Genomic DNA, 13,157 nt, shown 5'->3' with positions numbered 1-13,157 from the left:
GGCATCTGGATGCCTCATTCATCAGGTTACGCAAGTTTGTTATGCAAATATTCCCTACACCTGAACTTGTCTAATGATCTGGTAATAGCTAGAGCTATGGCTTTAATGCTGCTTGAACTCTTTAGCAACTAAGGCAAGAACAGATTTGATTATGTAATGTGGCAATGAGAATTGCATTTGCATTTCATTAAAAGACTAAAAAAAAGAATTTATACAATATTCAATGGATATTCAGCAGAAATTATGGAAAAAGCTATGTTGTGCAATATGTTTATTAACATTTTGGTGGTTGTATTCGTATGTTATCACTAAAAAGGTGTTACTGAACTATTTCAATTCTGTGCATTCAAGAAAACTAATATTGTTTTTTAAAAGCACTAGGCTGGCATACAAAACACGAATAAACAGACCTACATCAACAAACTAAAGGAGAAATCCAAAAGCAAGCGCTATAGGATTTTCTGGGCCGATGGGCCTGTTCCTGTGCTTCACTGTTCGAGGGACATTGGAAATCAAAAATAGAAGCAGAAAATTATGAAAATGCTCAGCATATCATTAGCAAGTGCAGACAGTAAATTAAGTTGACATTCATCTAGTGATTTTCTATCTGTAATGGGAAGAGTAAAGAATCAATTATATTAATAATTGCAGAGAAAAGAAGAAGACGGTAGGACGCAAAGAAATAAACAGGAGGTTCTATGATAGGTTGAAGATCAGGAGATTGAACAAAAGCGGTGGGAGCACTGGCCAAAAAAAGGTTGTCAAAGGTCTAACTGGAGAAGGTGTGTGTATGGAATCTGAAATACCAAAGAGAGAAAAAATTGAATGTTGGAAATGCGACATTGTACTAGAATGGCTTACTATGTAAAATGATTGAATTTAATGTTGAACCCCAGACACTGTAATACCCCAAGTTGAAAAATTTGCAGCTGCTCCTTCAGGTTCAAAGAGCTGTTTTAAGCGTAGGAGATCAAAAATAAAGGTCAACATAAGAGCAGGAAGGAATATTATAATTAAATGAAATAGGTCATCATCTCCCAAGTTGACTGCAAGGGTGATGTTGAGTTTCCAATTCATGTCAAATAGTTGAAATGAAATGTTAACTGCTTTTCTTCATAAAGGTCTACTAAAAACCGCCCCAGGGCCATACGAGAACTGAACACTACCTTTGCACTAGGCAACTGTTAAAAAATCTTGTACTTAATATAATTGTATTTAATTGTATTTATGTATTTATTTGTTTTTGCATTTATTGCATATATGTTTGTACGCACCGTCAGGATTGGCTATTTTTTAATTTCGTTGTACTCGTTGCAATGACAATAAATGAATATTATTATTATTATTATTATTATTATTATTATATACTTTTTAAAACAACCAAGGCCACAAGCCAAATTCATGAGCATCTGTATATAATGGGAGTAAAATTGAAGGTTTCCAACCCGTAAAGTCATCTGTCCGTTTCCTCCACAGATGCTACCTGACCTGCTGAGTTCCTCCAGCAGTTTGCTTTTAGCTTGAGATTCCAGCATCTAGTCTTTTATGTTTCCAGGAGGAATGTAGTGTTACTTTTAATAATAAATGGATAAGAAGATTCTGGAGCAGATCTTCAACCCAAGCTTAACAACAACAAAAAATCAATCTTTTTATTAAAACCTAATTGACCTTTTAACTATTATACATGATGTTGTTTAATTATTGTAAAATACATCTTAACATAAATAAAACCCCCAATTTCAAACAAATGTCACAATAACCATTGCTCCTGCAGAAAGACAGGCATGTCAGATTTACACTAATGCAGTGGTCTAGCATTAAATCCGCAATGTAATCGAATTGTAATCATTTTATGATTCTAACCTCAGTCAACTAAAACTTCATTTCATAGCCATGGAACATCATAAAAAAGTGATAATGGGAAGAGAAAACGCGAATGGAGAATATGCAAATGAAAACGTATTTAAGGGACATGAAAAGGAAAGAATTTTCAATAAACCACATCTACAACCTGAGAATTTTTTTATTTATTCCAATAACTTGATCATTTATTTCAATTTTAAACAGACCTTTGAAATCATTAGAGCAAAATTACAAACATTAAATATCCACATTACTTTGCTAATTCCTTGATGTTTTCATTAAGAAATTGTGGAAGCTCCAATTGTGTTGTCTTGATAGTACATTTATGTATTTTTCCAATATCCTTCTTTCCAATGTTTTGAAATGCTCTGGTTTCACTGTCCAATGGCAACCCAAAATAATATTAATACACTACTTGGCCATATGACTGTCTGTCCTTTCCTCATCTGATTTTCAAGATATCCTGGATATTCATCATGACTAAGCAGATTACAAGTTTCCTGCCAGAATCTAGAGGGAACAGCAGTATCCAAACTGGACATATCCAAAACGGACTCACCAGAGTGCTACCTCATTTGCTCATCATGTCACTCCAGTGACACTTTTCTAATTAATATGTTGAAATAACATCAGTTCCTCAGGGTGAACCCATGAAAAGCAACGGCTGCATCCGTTGGTACAGCACTAGTGGGAGTGTTCACGGACTTATTTAATCTCTCCCTCCTCCGTTCAGAGGTACCCAGCTGCTTCAAGACTATCATCCCAATGTCAAAGAAAAGCAAGATCTTTTTTTTTCCTCTCATGCCTTGATGACTACTGTCCAGTGGTCTTGACATCCACCAACATGAAGTGCTTCAAGAGGCTGATTATGGCACGCATTAAATCCAGCCTACCAAGCGACCCTGATCCACTGCAGTTTGCCTACCATCACAACAGGTCCGCGACTGATCCCTCATCCCTGGAACACCTGATTAAGGACATCTATGTCAGACTCCTATGTAAAGACTACAGCTCTGCTTTCAATGCCATTATCCCAACCAAGCTCATCTCCAAACCTGGGGAACTTTTGGAGTCAGCACTAACCTCTGCAACTGGATCCTCGACCGCCTAAACAAAATCAGTGAGGATAGGGGACATTTCATCCTCTACGATAATCCTCAACCCTGTGCCCGGTAAGGATGCATTCTCAGCCCCCTACTATACTCCTTACACACTCAGGACAGTGCAGCTAATTACCAACCCAACTCAATGTACAGGTTTGCAGACGACACCACACAGTGGGCAAAATATCAAATAATGACAAGATGAAGTACAGGTAAGACATTGAGAACCTCGTAATCTGGTGCCAAGACATCAAACTCTCAATGTCAGCAAGATAAAGGAGATTGTGATTGAAATCAGGAAGCGAAGCAGTACACACACCCTGGTAAACATTGATGACACCAAAGTACAGATGGTCAAAACTTCAAGTTCTTAGGAATAAAATATCACTAGCACTTTGTTCTGTGCCAACTACATCGAAGCGCTGGTCAAGAAAGCACACCAACGCTTCTATTTCCTTAGAAGGCTTAGGAAGTTTGGCATGTCCCCATCAACCCTCACCAACTTCTACAGAATTTTGAAAACAGATTCAGGGACAGTTTCTTCCTAGATGTTATCAGGCCACTGAACCATCCATTCACCAGACAGAGTGGAGTTCTGACCTCCCATCTATCTCATTGGAGACCTCTGAACTATCTTTAATCGAACTTTGTCTTTCACTAAATATTATACCCTTTATCCAGTGTCTGTACAGTTGTTATGTATAGTATTTTAGCTGACTGGATAGCACACAACAAAAATCTTTTCACTGTACCTTGATACACGTGACAATAATAAACAAAACTATTAACCACTCAAATATAATTAAATATTCCACGGGTAAGTTAAATTCAATAACCTGAATAAAACTATTTCTTTACAGAATGTAACATTGTAAGTTAAAAAAAACAAATCGTCCATGTGGCATTTCCCTAGTTCAAGTCAAGGGAGGTGAGCTGAATCTGAAAGTCTTGCTCAATACAAGAGGAACCAAGAATGACTTGGCATCGAGATGACCCGCACATGGATGGAAAACCACTCAAGTACAGCTAAGGACAAATGAACACCAATGCCCCAATCAAAGGCAATTCAGTTTTTGGAAAATGTCCATACAAAGATTACACACTTAAAAACGATTCCACAATTATTCAGAGTATATTCATGAGTGTTTTGTTTTAAAAGAAGCAAAGTTGATTAAGATCGAATTTAGCCTGCATATTAAAAGAAAAGCTATTTTACTCAAAAAGATCAAGGATCCTTGTCATATAAGAATGGCTTCAATATCTTGTCCGAAAGACTAACACTTTAGCTACAGTGCTGAAACATCAGACATTTAATGCACTTCATTTACTTCAGACTGAAACCTAAACTTGCTCCGTCTACCCCCCCCCCCCCCCCCCCAACTACATCTGTATTTGTCAAAGGTGCCAAGGTCTACCCTATGCAAACTGAAAAAGTAATCCACCCAGAATTTAATTTTCTCCTGTAAAGCTGGAAATAAAGGAAGCAAAATTGTCATGTTTAAGGCTTATTCTAGTAAATGCCAAAATAAATACTATAGTGTAGTGAGTCCAGACGAGTGGTATTATCCAAATACTTTATTGGTATAAAACCCGTAACAAACGCAACAGACTTCTTTCTGGACGAACACTAACTTCACTCACTAATCTAATCCCTAATCTCACGTTTGGCGCCAAGCATTTAAATACCCCGCGCTTCCTCACCCCGTGACCGTAACCCAATCCGAGGGTTCTATTACCTGGCCAATCCCTATGTCCCTACATGACCCCCCCCCCCCAGAACCCTCGAAACCATACCTCACGGGCGGCCGAACCTCCCGCCCAGAACGTGTACGGATGGGGGAAACCGATACCCCCAGCGTGACAGGAGGCGGGGTGGACGCCGCCGCTGGAGGCGATGGGGGGTCCACTGGAGCGGAGGGTGTAGGTGACGGGGGGCACTTGATGAACAACGGCAGCCCGGACCAACCATAGGCGGCGGAGGCCCAAGAGGTGGTAAACTGGGCGCCGCTGACGGGACCAGTCGAGCAGCCACAGGCCGGCCCCGGCGCGGCGGCTGAGCCACCGACACGGGGAGGTCCTGGTCTAAATGGGCCGGCTTGAGACGGGACACTGAAACCAGCTCCTGACGATTTCCTACCTGCAAGGTGAAGGTTACAGTCCCTCTTTTGAGCACCTGGAACGGGCCTTGGTAAACCGGCTGGAGAGGGGGGCGGTGGCAATCTTTCCGAAGAAACACGAAATCACAGCTCCGCAATTCCGAAGGAACGTGAACTGCTGTGCTTCCGTGACTAGAGGTGGGGACTGGAGCCAGAGAACCCACCCGTTCCCGGAGGGAGCCCAAGACTGACGTGACGGATGGCGGCAAAGCGGGAGTGGAAGGGAGAATGTCGCCCGGCACCCGCAGGGGCAAACCGTAGACGAGCTCGGCCGAAGATGTGCCCAGCTCAGCCCGCGGGGCCGTACGGATGCCGAGGAGGACCCAAGGCAGCTGGTCAGCCCAATCATAGCCAGTCAGGCGAGCACAGAGGGACGCCTTCAGCTGCCGATGGAAACGCTCAACCATCCCGTTGGCTTGGGGATGATAGGCGGTGGTCTGCTGTAATCGAGCACCATACAGCTGCGCCAGCGCGGCCCAGAGAGACGAGGTGAACTGGGCTCCCCGATCTGTAGTGATGATAGCCGGGACCCCGAAACGAGCCACCCAATGCAACGCCAGGGCCCGTGCACAGGAGGCCGCCGAGGTGTCCGACAACGGGAGCGCCTCCGGCCAACGAGTGAACCGATCAACCACCGTCAGTAGATGAGTGTAACCCCTAGAATAGGGCAATGGACCCACCAAATCCACATGGATGTGGAAAAAACGGGCGGGGGGAACCTCGAATCTCTGGTGTGGGGGCTGGACATGACGATGGACTTTGGAGGTCTGGCACGGAATGCAGGCGCGTGCCCAGGCTGCCACCTGTTTTCGCAGGCCATGCCAGACAAACCGGTCGGCCACCATGGCTGAAGTCGCCCTGATGGACAGATGTGCCAGGCCATGAAGGGCCTCAAAAACCTTACGCCGCAGAGCGGCAGGCACCACCGGGCGAGGGAGAGTAACGTCGCACCACAACTTGGTACCTGTGGGGCCACACGCCACCTGCTCTAAACGCAGTCCCGAGGTTGTGGAGGCGTACACCGCGGCAGTTCCTTCCAGGCGCTGAGCCTCCGCTAGCTCCTGGAAATCCACATGTTTACCAACCACGGCTACGGAGGGAATGGCCGGCCGGGACAGGGCATCAGCAACGGCATTCAGCCTACCCGCAATATGACGGACATCGGTCGTAAACTCCGAAATGAGGGTTAGGTGCCGCTGCTGGCGAGCCGACCACGGATCAGAAACCTTAGCAAAAGCGAATGTCAAAGGTTTGTGATCCGTGTAGGCCACGAAAGAACGGCCTTCTAAAAAATAATGGAAGTGGCGGACTGCTAAATAAAGGGCCAGGAGCTCCCTATCGAATGCACTGTACTTGAGCTCCGCTCGAGAGAGCTGCCTGCTGAAAAACGCAAGAGGCTGCCATTCACCGTCAACCTGCTGCTCCAAAACCCCACCCACCGCCACGTCTGAGGCGTCCACCGTCAGAGCTGTGGGGGCGGAGGAGCGCGGGTGCACCAGCATGGTGGCATTGGCGAGGGCCTGTTTTACCGCAACAAAAGCCGTCTCCGCAGCAACGGACCATACCAACTCCGCGGGGTTACCTGCAAGACATTGAAAAAGGGGGCGCATAACCCGAGCTGCTGCAGGCACGAACCGATGATAGAAATTGACCATGCCCACAAATTCCTGCAAGCCCTTGATGGTAGTCGGGCGGGGGAAAGAGCGGACCGCGTCCACCTTAGCTGGTAAAGGAGTGGCACCGGCCGGAGTAACCCGGTGACCCAAAAAATCCACCGCGGACAGGCCGAATTGGCACTTGTCCGGATGGAGAATCAGGCCATGGTCTTGCAGCCTCTGGAACACCGTGCGGAGGTGGACCAAGTGCTCCTGGACCGAACGGCTGGCAATCAAAATATCGTCTAGATAAATAAAGATAAACGGCAACCCTCGACCCACCCGGTCCATCAGACGCTGGAATGCCTGAGCTGCATTTTTAAGGCCGAAAGGCATACGCAACCACTCAAACAGTCCGAACGGGGTGATGGTCGCTGTTTTCGGAATGTCCGGCGGGTGGACCGGGATCTGATGGTATCCCCGCACCAAATCAATTTTTGAAAATATTGTCGCCCCCTCCAAGCTAGCTGAAAAGTCCTGAATGTGTGGAATCGGATAGCGGTCCGGCCGTGTTGCCGCGTTGAGTCGTCGGAAGTCACCACATGGTCTCCACCCCCCAGATGCTTTGGAAACCATGTGCAAGGGGGAGGCCCACGGACTACTCGAAGGCCGAATAATTCCCAACCTCTCCAAGTTTAGGAACTCCTCTACGCTACGGATCAGAGTACCGGGATCGTTTTCCTAGTGGATACGGGAGCGGTCGTAAGTATTGTGCGTGACTGTGAAGTTCGAGTGGGGGAAAAGGGCCCGCCCCTAATTGCAATGAATGGTAGCACCATCCGTACATTGGTGACCTCGAACGTAGGAAGAAAGCAGCAGCATGTCGCAGGCGGGAGCGAGCGCGGGCGAAATCCATCTACCGCCGTTCTGGGCCCATCAGCCGCACCTGTGGTTTGTGCAGGCAGAATCACAGTTCCATCTTAAAAAGGTGGAGGAAGACCAGGAGAAGTACCATCACGTCGGGGTCACCAATGTAGTGAGTCCAGACGAGTGGTATTATCCAAATACTTTATTGGTATAAAACCCGTAACAAACGCAACAGACTTCTTTCTGGACGAACACTAACTTCACTCACTAATCTAATCTCTAATCTCACGTTTGGCGCCAAGCATTTAAATACCCCGCGCTTCCTCACCCCGTGACCGTAACCCAATCCGAGGGTTCTATTACCTGGCCAATCCCTATGTCCCTACAATAGCACATTTGAATTGCTGAAAACAGCTGCAAATTGTTCATAGAATTGATCTCCATACAGACATATTACTCCCTCAAAATTAAAGTAATAGAAAACAGCTCCAATTCAGTGGTAAAGTTTATTTATCACCTTTTAATATGAATATCACTGGAGGCGAAATCACAAATTGTCCATAAGTTTGGGATTGCTTTCAAGGAATTGTCAAAAAGTCACTCACTTCAAATGACACAATAATTTCCCTGAACATTTAGTCTCGCCATTCTACTCTAACCTAATTCCAATCAAAGTTTGTTCTTCCAGTTCCCATAGAGTAGCGTGAAAAATAACTTATTTAATGCCAGACTGTTTTTTACGCTGCTCTAGCTTCAGTCCAATATGGTAAATGAGGTGAAACACAGTTTTCATAAGATGGTTTATCTTGTTCACAAGTTTGCTGTGGAACGATAGGGTAAAATAAAGGTACAACAATATACAAGGTGTTAATTAAATGTTTGGAATTTCCAATTTTCATTGAGAGGTCATGATGCAAATCAAAGCCTAGATCACCTAAACTTTCAGAGTTAAATTTATTAACTATTTTTGTAATATTTCATACTGTAGGTAGATATGCCTTTTGGCATATAGGTTCATGCAGGTGTTTTTCTTTTACATGTCTGCTTTTACTCTTTACTGTAAAATTGCTAAATTGTAACCCAATAGCACATGTTGATCTACTCCTACAAATTCTAAAGCATTTACTTAAACATTAATGTTACCCCAATTATATACACTAGCCTTTGTCGAAAGCAAACTGAATTCCATCACCAGCAATTTAAACATACACCACAGTTTTCTTCAAGATTTTGACCATAAAAAAATGACTTGGTGGATCACCAGGCTCTACCTATGACACATACTGTTTGAAGCCTGAGTCACAAATAAATTGATCTGCATCTTTTCATTGTAATGCCCAATCTATTGCGAGTCATTCTTTATGCTCAATAACACAAAAATGAAATTTCCAATTATTTGAGTGTGGAAATAAGTGGAAAATAGATGTTTTAACAATACTTATTTTGAAATAAACAAACATCAATAACTTCAGAAACAAAGTCAAGCTTTTCAATACAAAGTTTTGTTTTACATTCAAGCACATACCAAACTGCATCCAATTGCAGCCAAACTGCGTCCAATGGAGGATTAAGACCTACCTTAATGCCAACTGCAACATCAGTGAGAATGCTAGGAAAGGAAATAAAAAAATATAAGGAAACGATCACAAGTACTTTCATAAATTCACCACATAATCAGCATCCAACTCCATCCAAGGACCCAAACAGTCTTTCCAGGTGAGACAAAGGTTCACTTGCACCTCCTCCAACCTCATCTATTGTATCCTCTGTTCTAGATGTCAACTTCTTTGCATCGGCGAAACCAAACGCAGGTTCGGCGATCGTTACGCTCAACACCCTCGCTCAGTCCGCCTTAACCAACCTGATCTCCGGGTGGCTGAGCACTTCAACTCCCCCTCCCAGTCTGACCTTTCTGTCATGGGCCTCCTCCAGTGCCAGTGAGGCCCACCGCAAATTAGAGGAACAGCACCTCATATTTCGCTTGGGCAGCTTGCGGCCCAGCGGTATGAACATTGACTTCTCCAACTTTAGATAGTTCCTTTGTCCCTCTCTTCCCCTCCCCCTTCCCAGTTCTCCCTCTATCTTCCTGTCTCCACCTATATCCTTCCTTTGTCCCGCCCCCCTGACATCAGTCTGAAGAAGGGCCTCGTCCCGAAACGTCACCCATTCCTTCTCTCCTGAGATGCTGCCTGACCTGCTGAGTTACTCCAGCATTTTGTGAAATAGCATACTATGTCTGCTAATCACAAAATTTGTCTCAGTGCCACAGCTGAAGTAGCTGTATCCATGTTTGGTTTCCTCTCAATATCATTTTCTAGCAATTCATCTTAAGACTAGCATTTTGTTATTGAATCTAAACACAATGAAAAGGTCAATTCTCCAAGAAGCAGAGGTGGTAAACTTTATTTTGGAGGTTTATGGAAAAGGGGTTCTGGGTGAGGAGGTGGATAGAAGTTGGCTTGAGCAACAAGGGATGAAGGGAGAGTGGAAGGAAGGATGATGGAAGATAAGGGGAGGAGGGAAGGGGAGCAGCCTGGAAAGAAAGAGAAGTCATGGGGCAGATTGGAGCGAACTGGTACTGCCCAGGGAGGCAGGGGAAAGCTGAGGGAGCAGGCAGACATAGAAAAATAGGTGCAGGAATAGGCCATTCGGCCCCTTTTGAGCCAGCACTGCCATTCAATATGATCATGGCTGATCATCTAACATAAGTACCCCGTTCCTGCTTTGTCCCCCATAGTCTCTAACTCTCTATTGAAAACAGAGGAAAGACAGGAGGAAAGAGGGCATGCTGGCGGAAGCAGGTAACTGGAGGGCAAAAGGGTGGCATGGATGATGCAGGTAGCTGATGGGGGGAAGTGGGTGGGCTAAAGTGATCAGGCAGCCAGAGGCTGAGAGTAGCCTGGAGGGAACAAGGAAGATTGGAGACAAATGGGGGATTGGAAGGGAACGGGGGAGAGGGAAAGGGGGTATGGGGAGAGAGAATGGGGAAAGGGGAAGTGGGGAGAGGGAGGATTGGCAAAGGGGGAGCGGGAAGGGAGCGGGAAAAGGGGGGTAGAGGGAAGGGGGGGAGAAGGAGAGAGGGGAGCGGGAGAGGGAAAGTGGGGGAGAGGGAAAGGGGGAGAGGGAAAGGGGGGAGAGGGAAAAGGGGGGAGGGAAAAGGGGGGGAGGGGAAAGGGGGGAGGGGAAAGGGGGGGAGGGGAAAGGGGGTATGGGGTGGGGGATGGGGAGAGAGAATGGGGAAAGGGGAAGTGGGGAGAGGGAGGATTGGCAAAGAGGGAGCGGGAAGGGGAGGAGCGGGAAAAGTGGGGGAGGGAAGGGGGGGAGGGAAGGGGGGAGAGGAATGGGGGAGGGGGAGGGGGAAAGGGGGGAGGGGGAGAGGGGGGAGGGGGAAAGGGGGATGGGGAAAGGGGGGGAGGGAAAAGGACAGGGGGTGGGGGAGGGGAAAGGGGGGGGAGTGGGGAAGGGGGGAGTGGGGGGAAGGGGGAGTGGGGGGAAGGGGGAGTGGGGGGAAGGGGGAGTGGGGGGAAGGGGGAGTGGGGGGAAGGGGGAGTGGGGTAAGGGGGGGAGTGGGGAAAGGGGGGGAGTGGGAAAGGGAGGGGGGAAAGGGAGGGGGGGAAAGGGAGGAGGGGAAAGGGGGTGGGGAAAAAGGGGGTGGGGAAAGGGGGGGTGGAGAAAGGGGGGAGTGGGGAAAGGGGGAGTGGGGGGAAGGGGGAGTGTGGGGGGAAGGGGGAGTGTGGGGGGAAGGGGGAGTGTGGGGGGAAGGGGAGGGGAAAGGGGAAATGGGGGGAGGGGGAAAGGGGGATGGGGAAAGGGGGGGAGGGGGATGGGGAAAGGGGAGAGGGGGATGGGGAAAGGGACAGGGGGTGGGGGAGGGGAAAGGGGGGGAGTGGGGAAGGGGGAAGGAGTGGGGAAGGGGGGAGTGGGGAAAGGGGGAGTGGGGTAAGGGGGGGAGTGGGGAAAGGGGGGGAGTGGGAAAGGGAGGGGGAATGGGAGGGGGGAAAGGGAGGAGGGGAAAGGGGGGAGGGGAAAGGGGGGAGGGGAAAGGGGGTGTGGGGGAAGGGGAAAGGGGGGGTGGAGAAAGGGGGGAGTGGGGAAAGGGGGAGTGTGGGGGGAAGGGGGAGTGGGGGGGAAGGGGGAGTGTGGGGGGAAGGGGGGAGTGGGGGAAAGGGGGGAGTGGGGAAAGGGGGGAAAGAGGGAGTGGGGGAAAGGGGGAGTGGGGGGACGACGGGGAGATAGTGGGAATAGGGGAGTGGGGGGATAGTGGGAAAAGGGAGACTGGGAGAGGGAAAGGGAGACTGGGAGAGGGAAAGGGAGACTGGGAGTGGGCGGGCAGCTGAAGGAAAGTCAATGTGAGGAGGCCTCCCCCCCTCCGGGACCCAAGAGCCCAAGCTGAACAATGAAACGCGGTTCCTCTCAGCCCACTTTTCCCCATTGCAGGGTCCAGTGCACAACCTCCCCACCCCCAGCCCGGCCAACCAGCTGGGACTGATAACAGCTCCCCGGAAAAGCCGGGGTCTTCCCCACGTGGAACTCGGCCGGGTAAGGTCCGCGGCAGCCGCAACCCCACGGCCAGCGTCAACTGACCGCCGGCGTCTGGCGTGAGAGCGCCCCCGACATACACGACTGTGTATAATAAGTGTGTCTTGCGAGCGGTCTGGACGCCTCAAGATCCGCCCCAGGTGAAAGGAATAAACACTCCCGCTCCGGTGCAATCGATTCTCCCCCGGCCGATTTCACCTGAACTTACCCGTCCATTGCCGAATTAGCAGAGGTTTTTGCGAGCGAACCGCCGCCGACCGGGGACACACAAAATGGCGCCGTGTGCCGCTGGCTCTCCTTCCCTCTCCCCGCTCGCTCCGTCGCCGGGGATCCTCCGGAAACAGCCGAACCAACGGCCGAAGCTTCGTTCTCCGGTGGAGGGAGGGGAGCGAGATCCTCCGGAAACAGCCGAGTGCGGCCGAACCGCCGGCCGAAGCTTCGTTCCCCTGAGAGGAGGAGAGGAGGAGGGAGAAACTTCCAGACGGCGCCGTGTCGTTGTGAGCGGCGGCGGCGGAGAAGCGAGAGGAGTGGCGGGTGAGATATTAAATCCTCATTCCCCCGCAAAGAGCTCTGCACTACTTCTTTGACAAATGATTTTTTTTTTTTTTTAAACGTGTTTTTTAAAATCATTTAGATGAACAAACCAAACTTGACTTGTCCTAAATGTGTAGGGAGGAACATGCACATGCTAGTTTACATACAAAAAATGCTGGAGTAACTTATCTAGCCTGTTAAAGGTCAAGAGTGTTTTATTGTCAAATGTCCCAGCTTGAACAATGAGATTCTTACTTGCAGTAGCACAACAGAATATGTAAACATAGTACAATATGCAATAAACGAGAAAAAAAGTTCAGTGTGTGTATATATATATTTATATATATATATATATATATACACATACCTGCAAATACACGTTTTATTTACACACATACACACATGTCTTGACTTATCCTAAAGTCATTTATTGTCAAATGCACAAGTGCAATGAGGTGCACATACAAAGATCATCTTGCTTGCAGCAGTGTCATAGGCAC

The 13,157-nt window shown here is 47.9% G+C and overlaps 1 protein-coding gene across 5 annotated transcripts in view; it reads right to left on the bottom strand.

Annotated features, from left to right (window-relative positions):
- The window catches only part of ptbp2b (polypyrimidine tract binding protein 2b), a 37,435-nt gene extending 24,991 nt beyond the window's left edge, over window positions 1–12,444 (bottom strand). For 4 of the 5 annotated variants that reach the window (XM_078408277.1, XM_078408278.1, XM_078408279.1 and 1 more), the window contains exons 1-2: window positions 12,332–12,444; window positions 9,163–9,193 (exon numbers count right to left, since the gene is read on the bottom strand). In XM_078408277.1, coding sequence (XP_078264403.1) covers window positions 9,163–9,193; window positions 12,332–12,339 — 39 coding nt within the window. In that variant the 5' untranslated portion in view covers window positions 12,340–12,444. The remainder of the gene's footprint in view (window positions 1–9,162; window positions 9,194–12,331) is intronic. The other variant, XM_078408281.1, reaches the window with a different exon arrangement.
- Between the last annotated feature and the right edge of the window lie 713 nt (window positions 12,445–13,157).

The sequence above is a fragment of the Rhinoraja longicauda genome, chromosome 11 (assembly GCF_053455715.1).
Source record: "Rhinoraja longicauda isolate Sanriku21f chromosome 11, sRhiLon1.1, whole genome shotgun sequence".
In the NCBI taxonomy this organism is placed as follows: domain Eukaryota; kingdom Metazoa; phylum Chordata; class Chondrichthyes; order Rajiformes; family Arhynchobatidae; genus Rhinoraja; species Rhinoraja longicauda.
The sequence above is the reverse complement of the archived record's forward strand: the minus strand, read 5'-3'. Positions and strand labels throughout refer to the sequence as shown.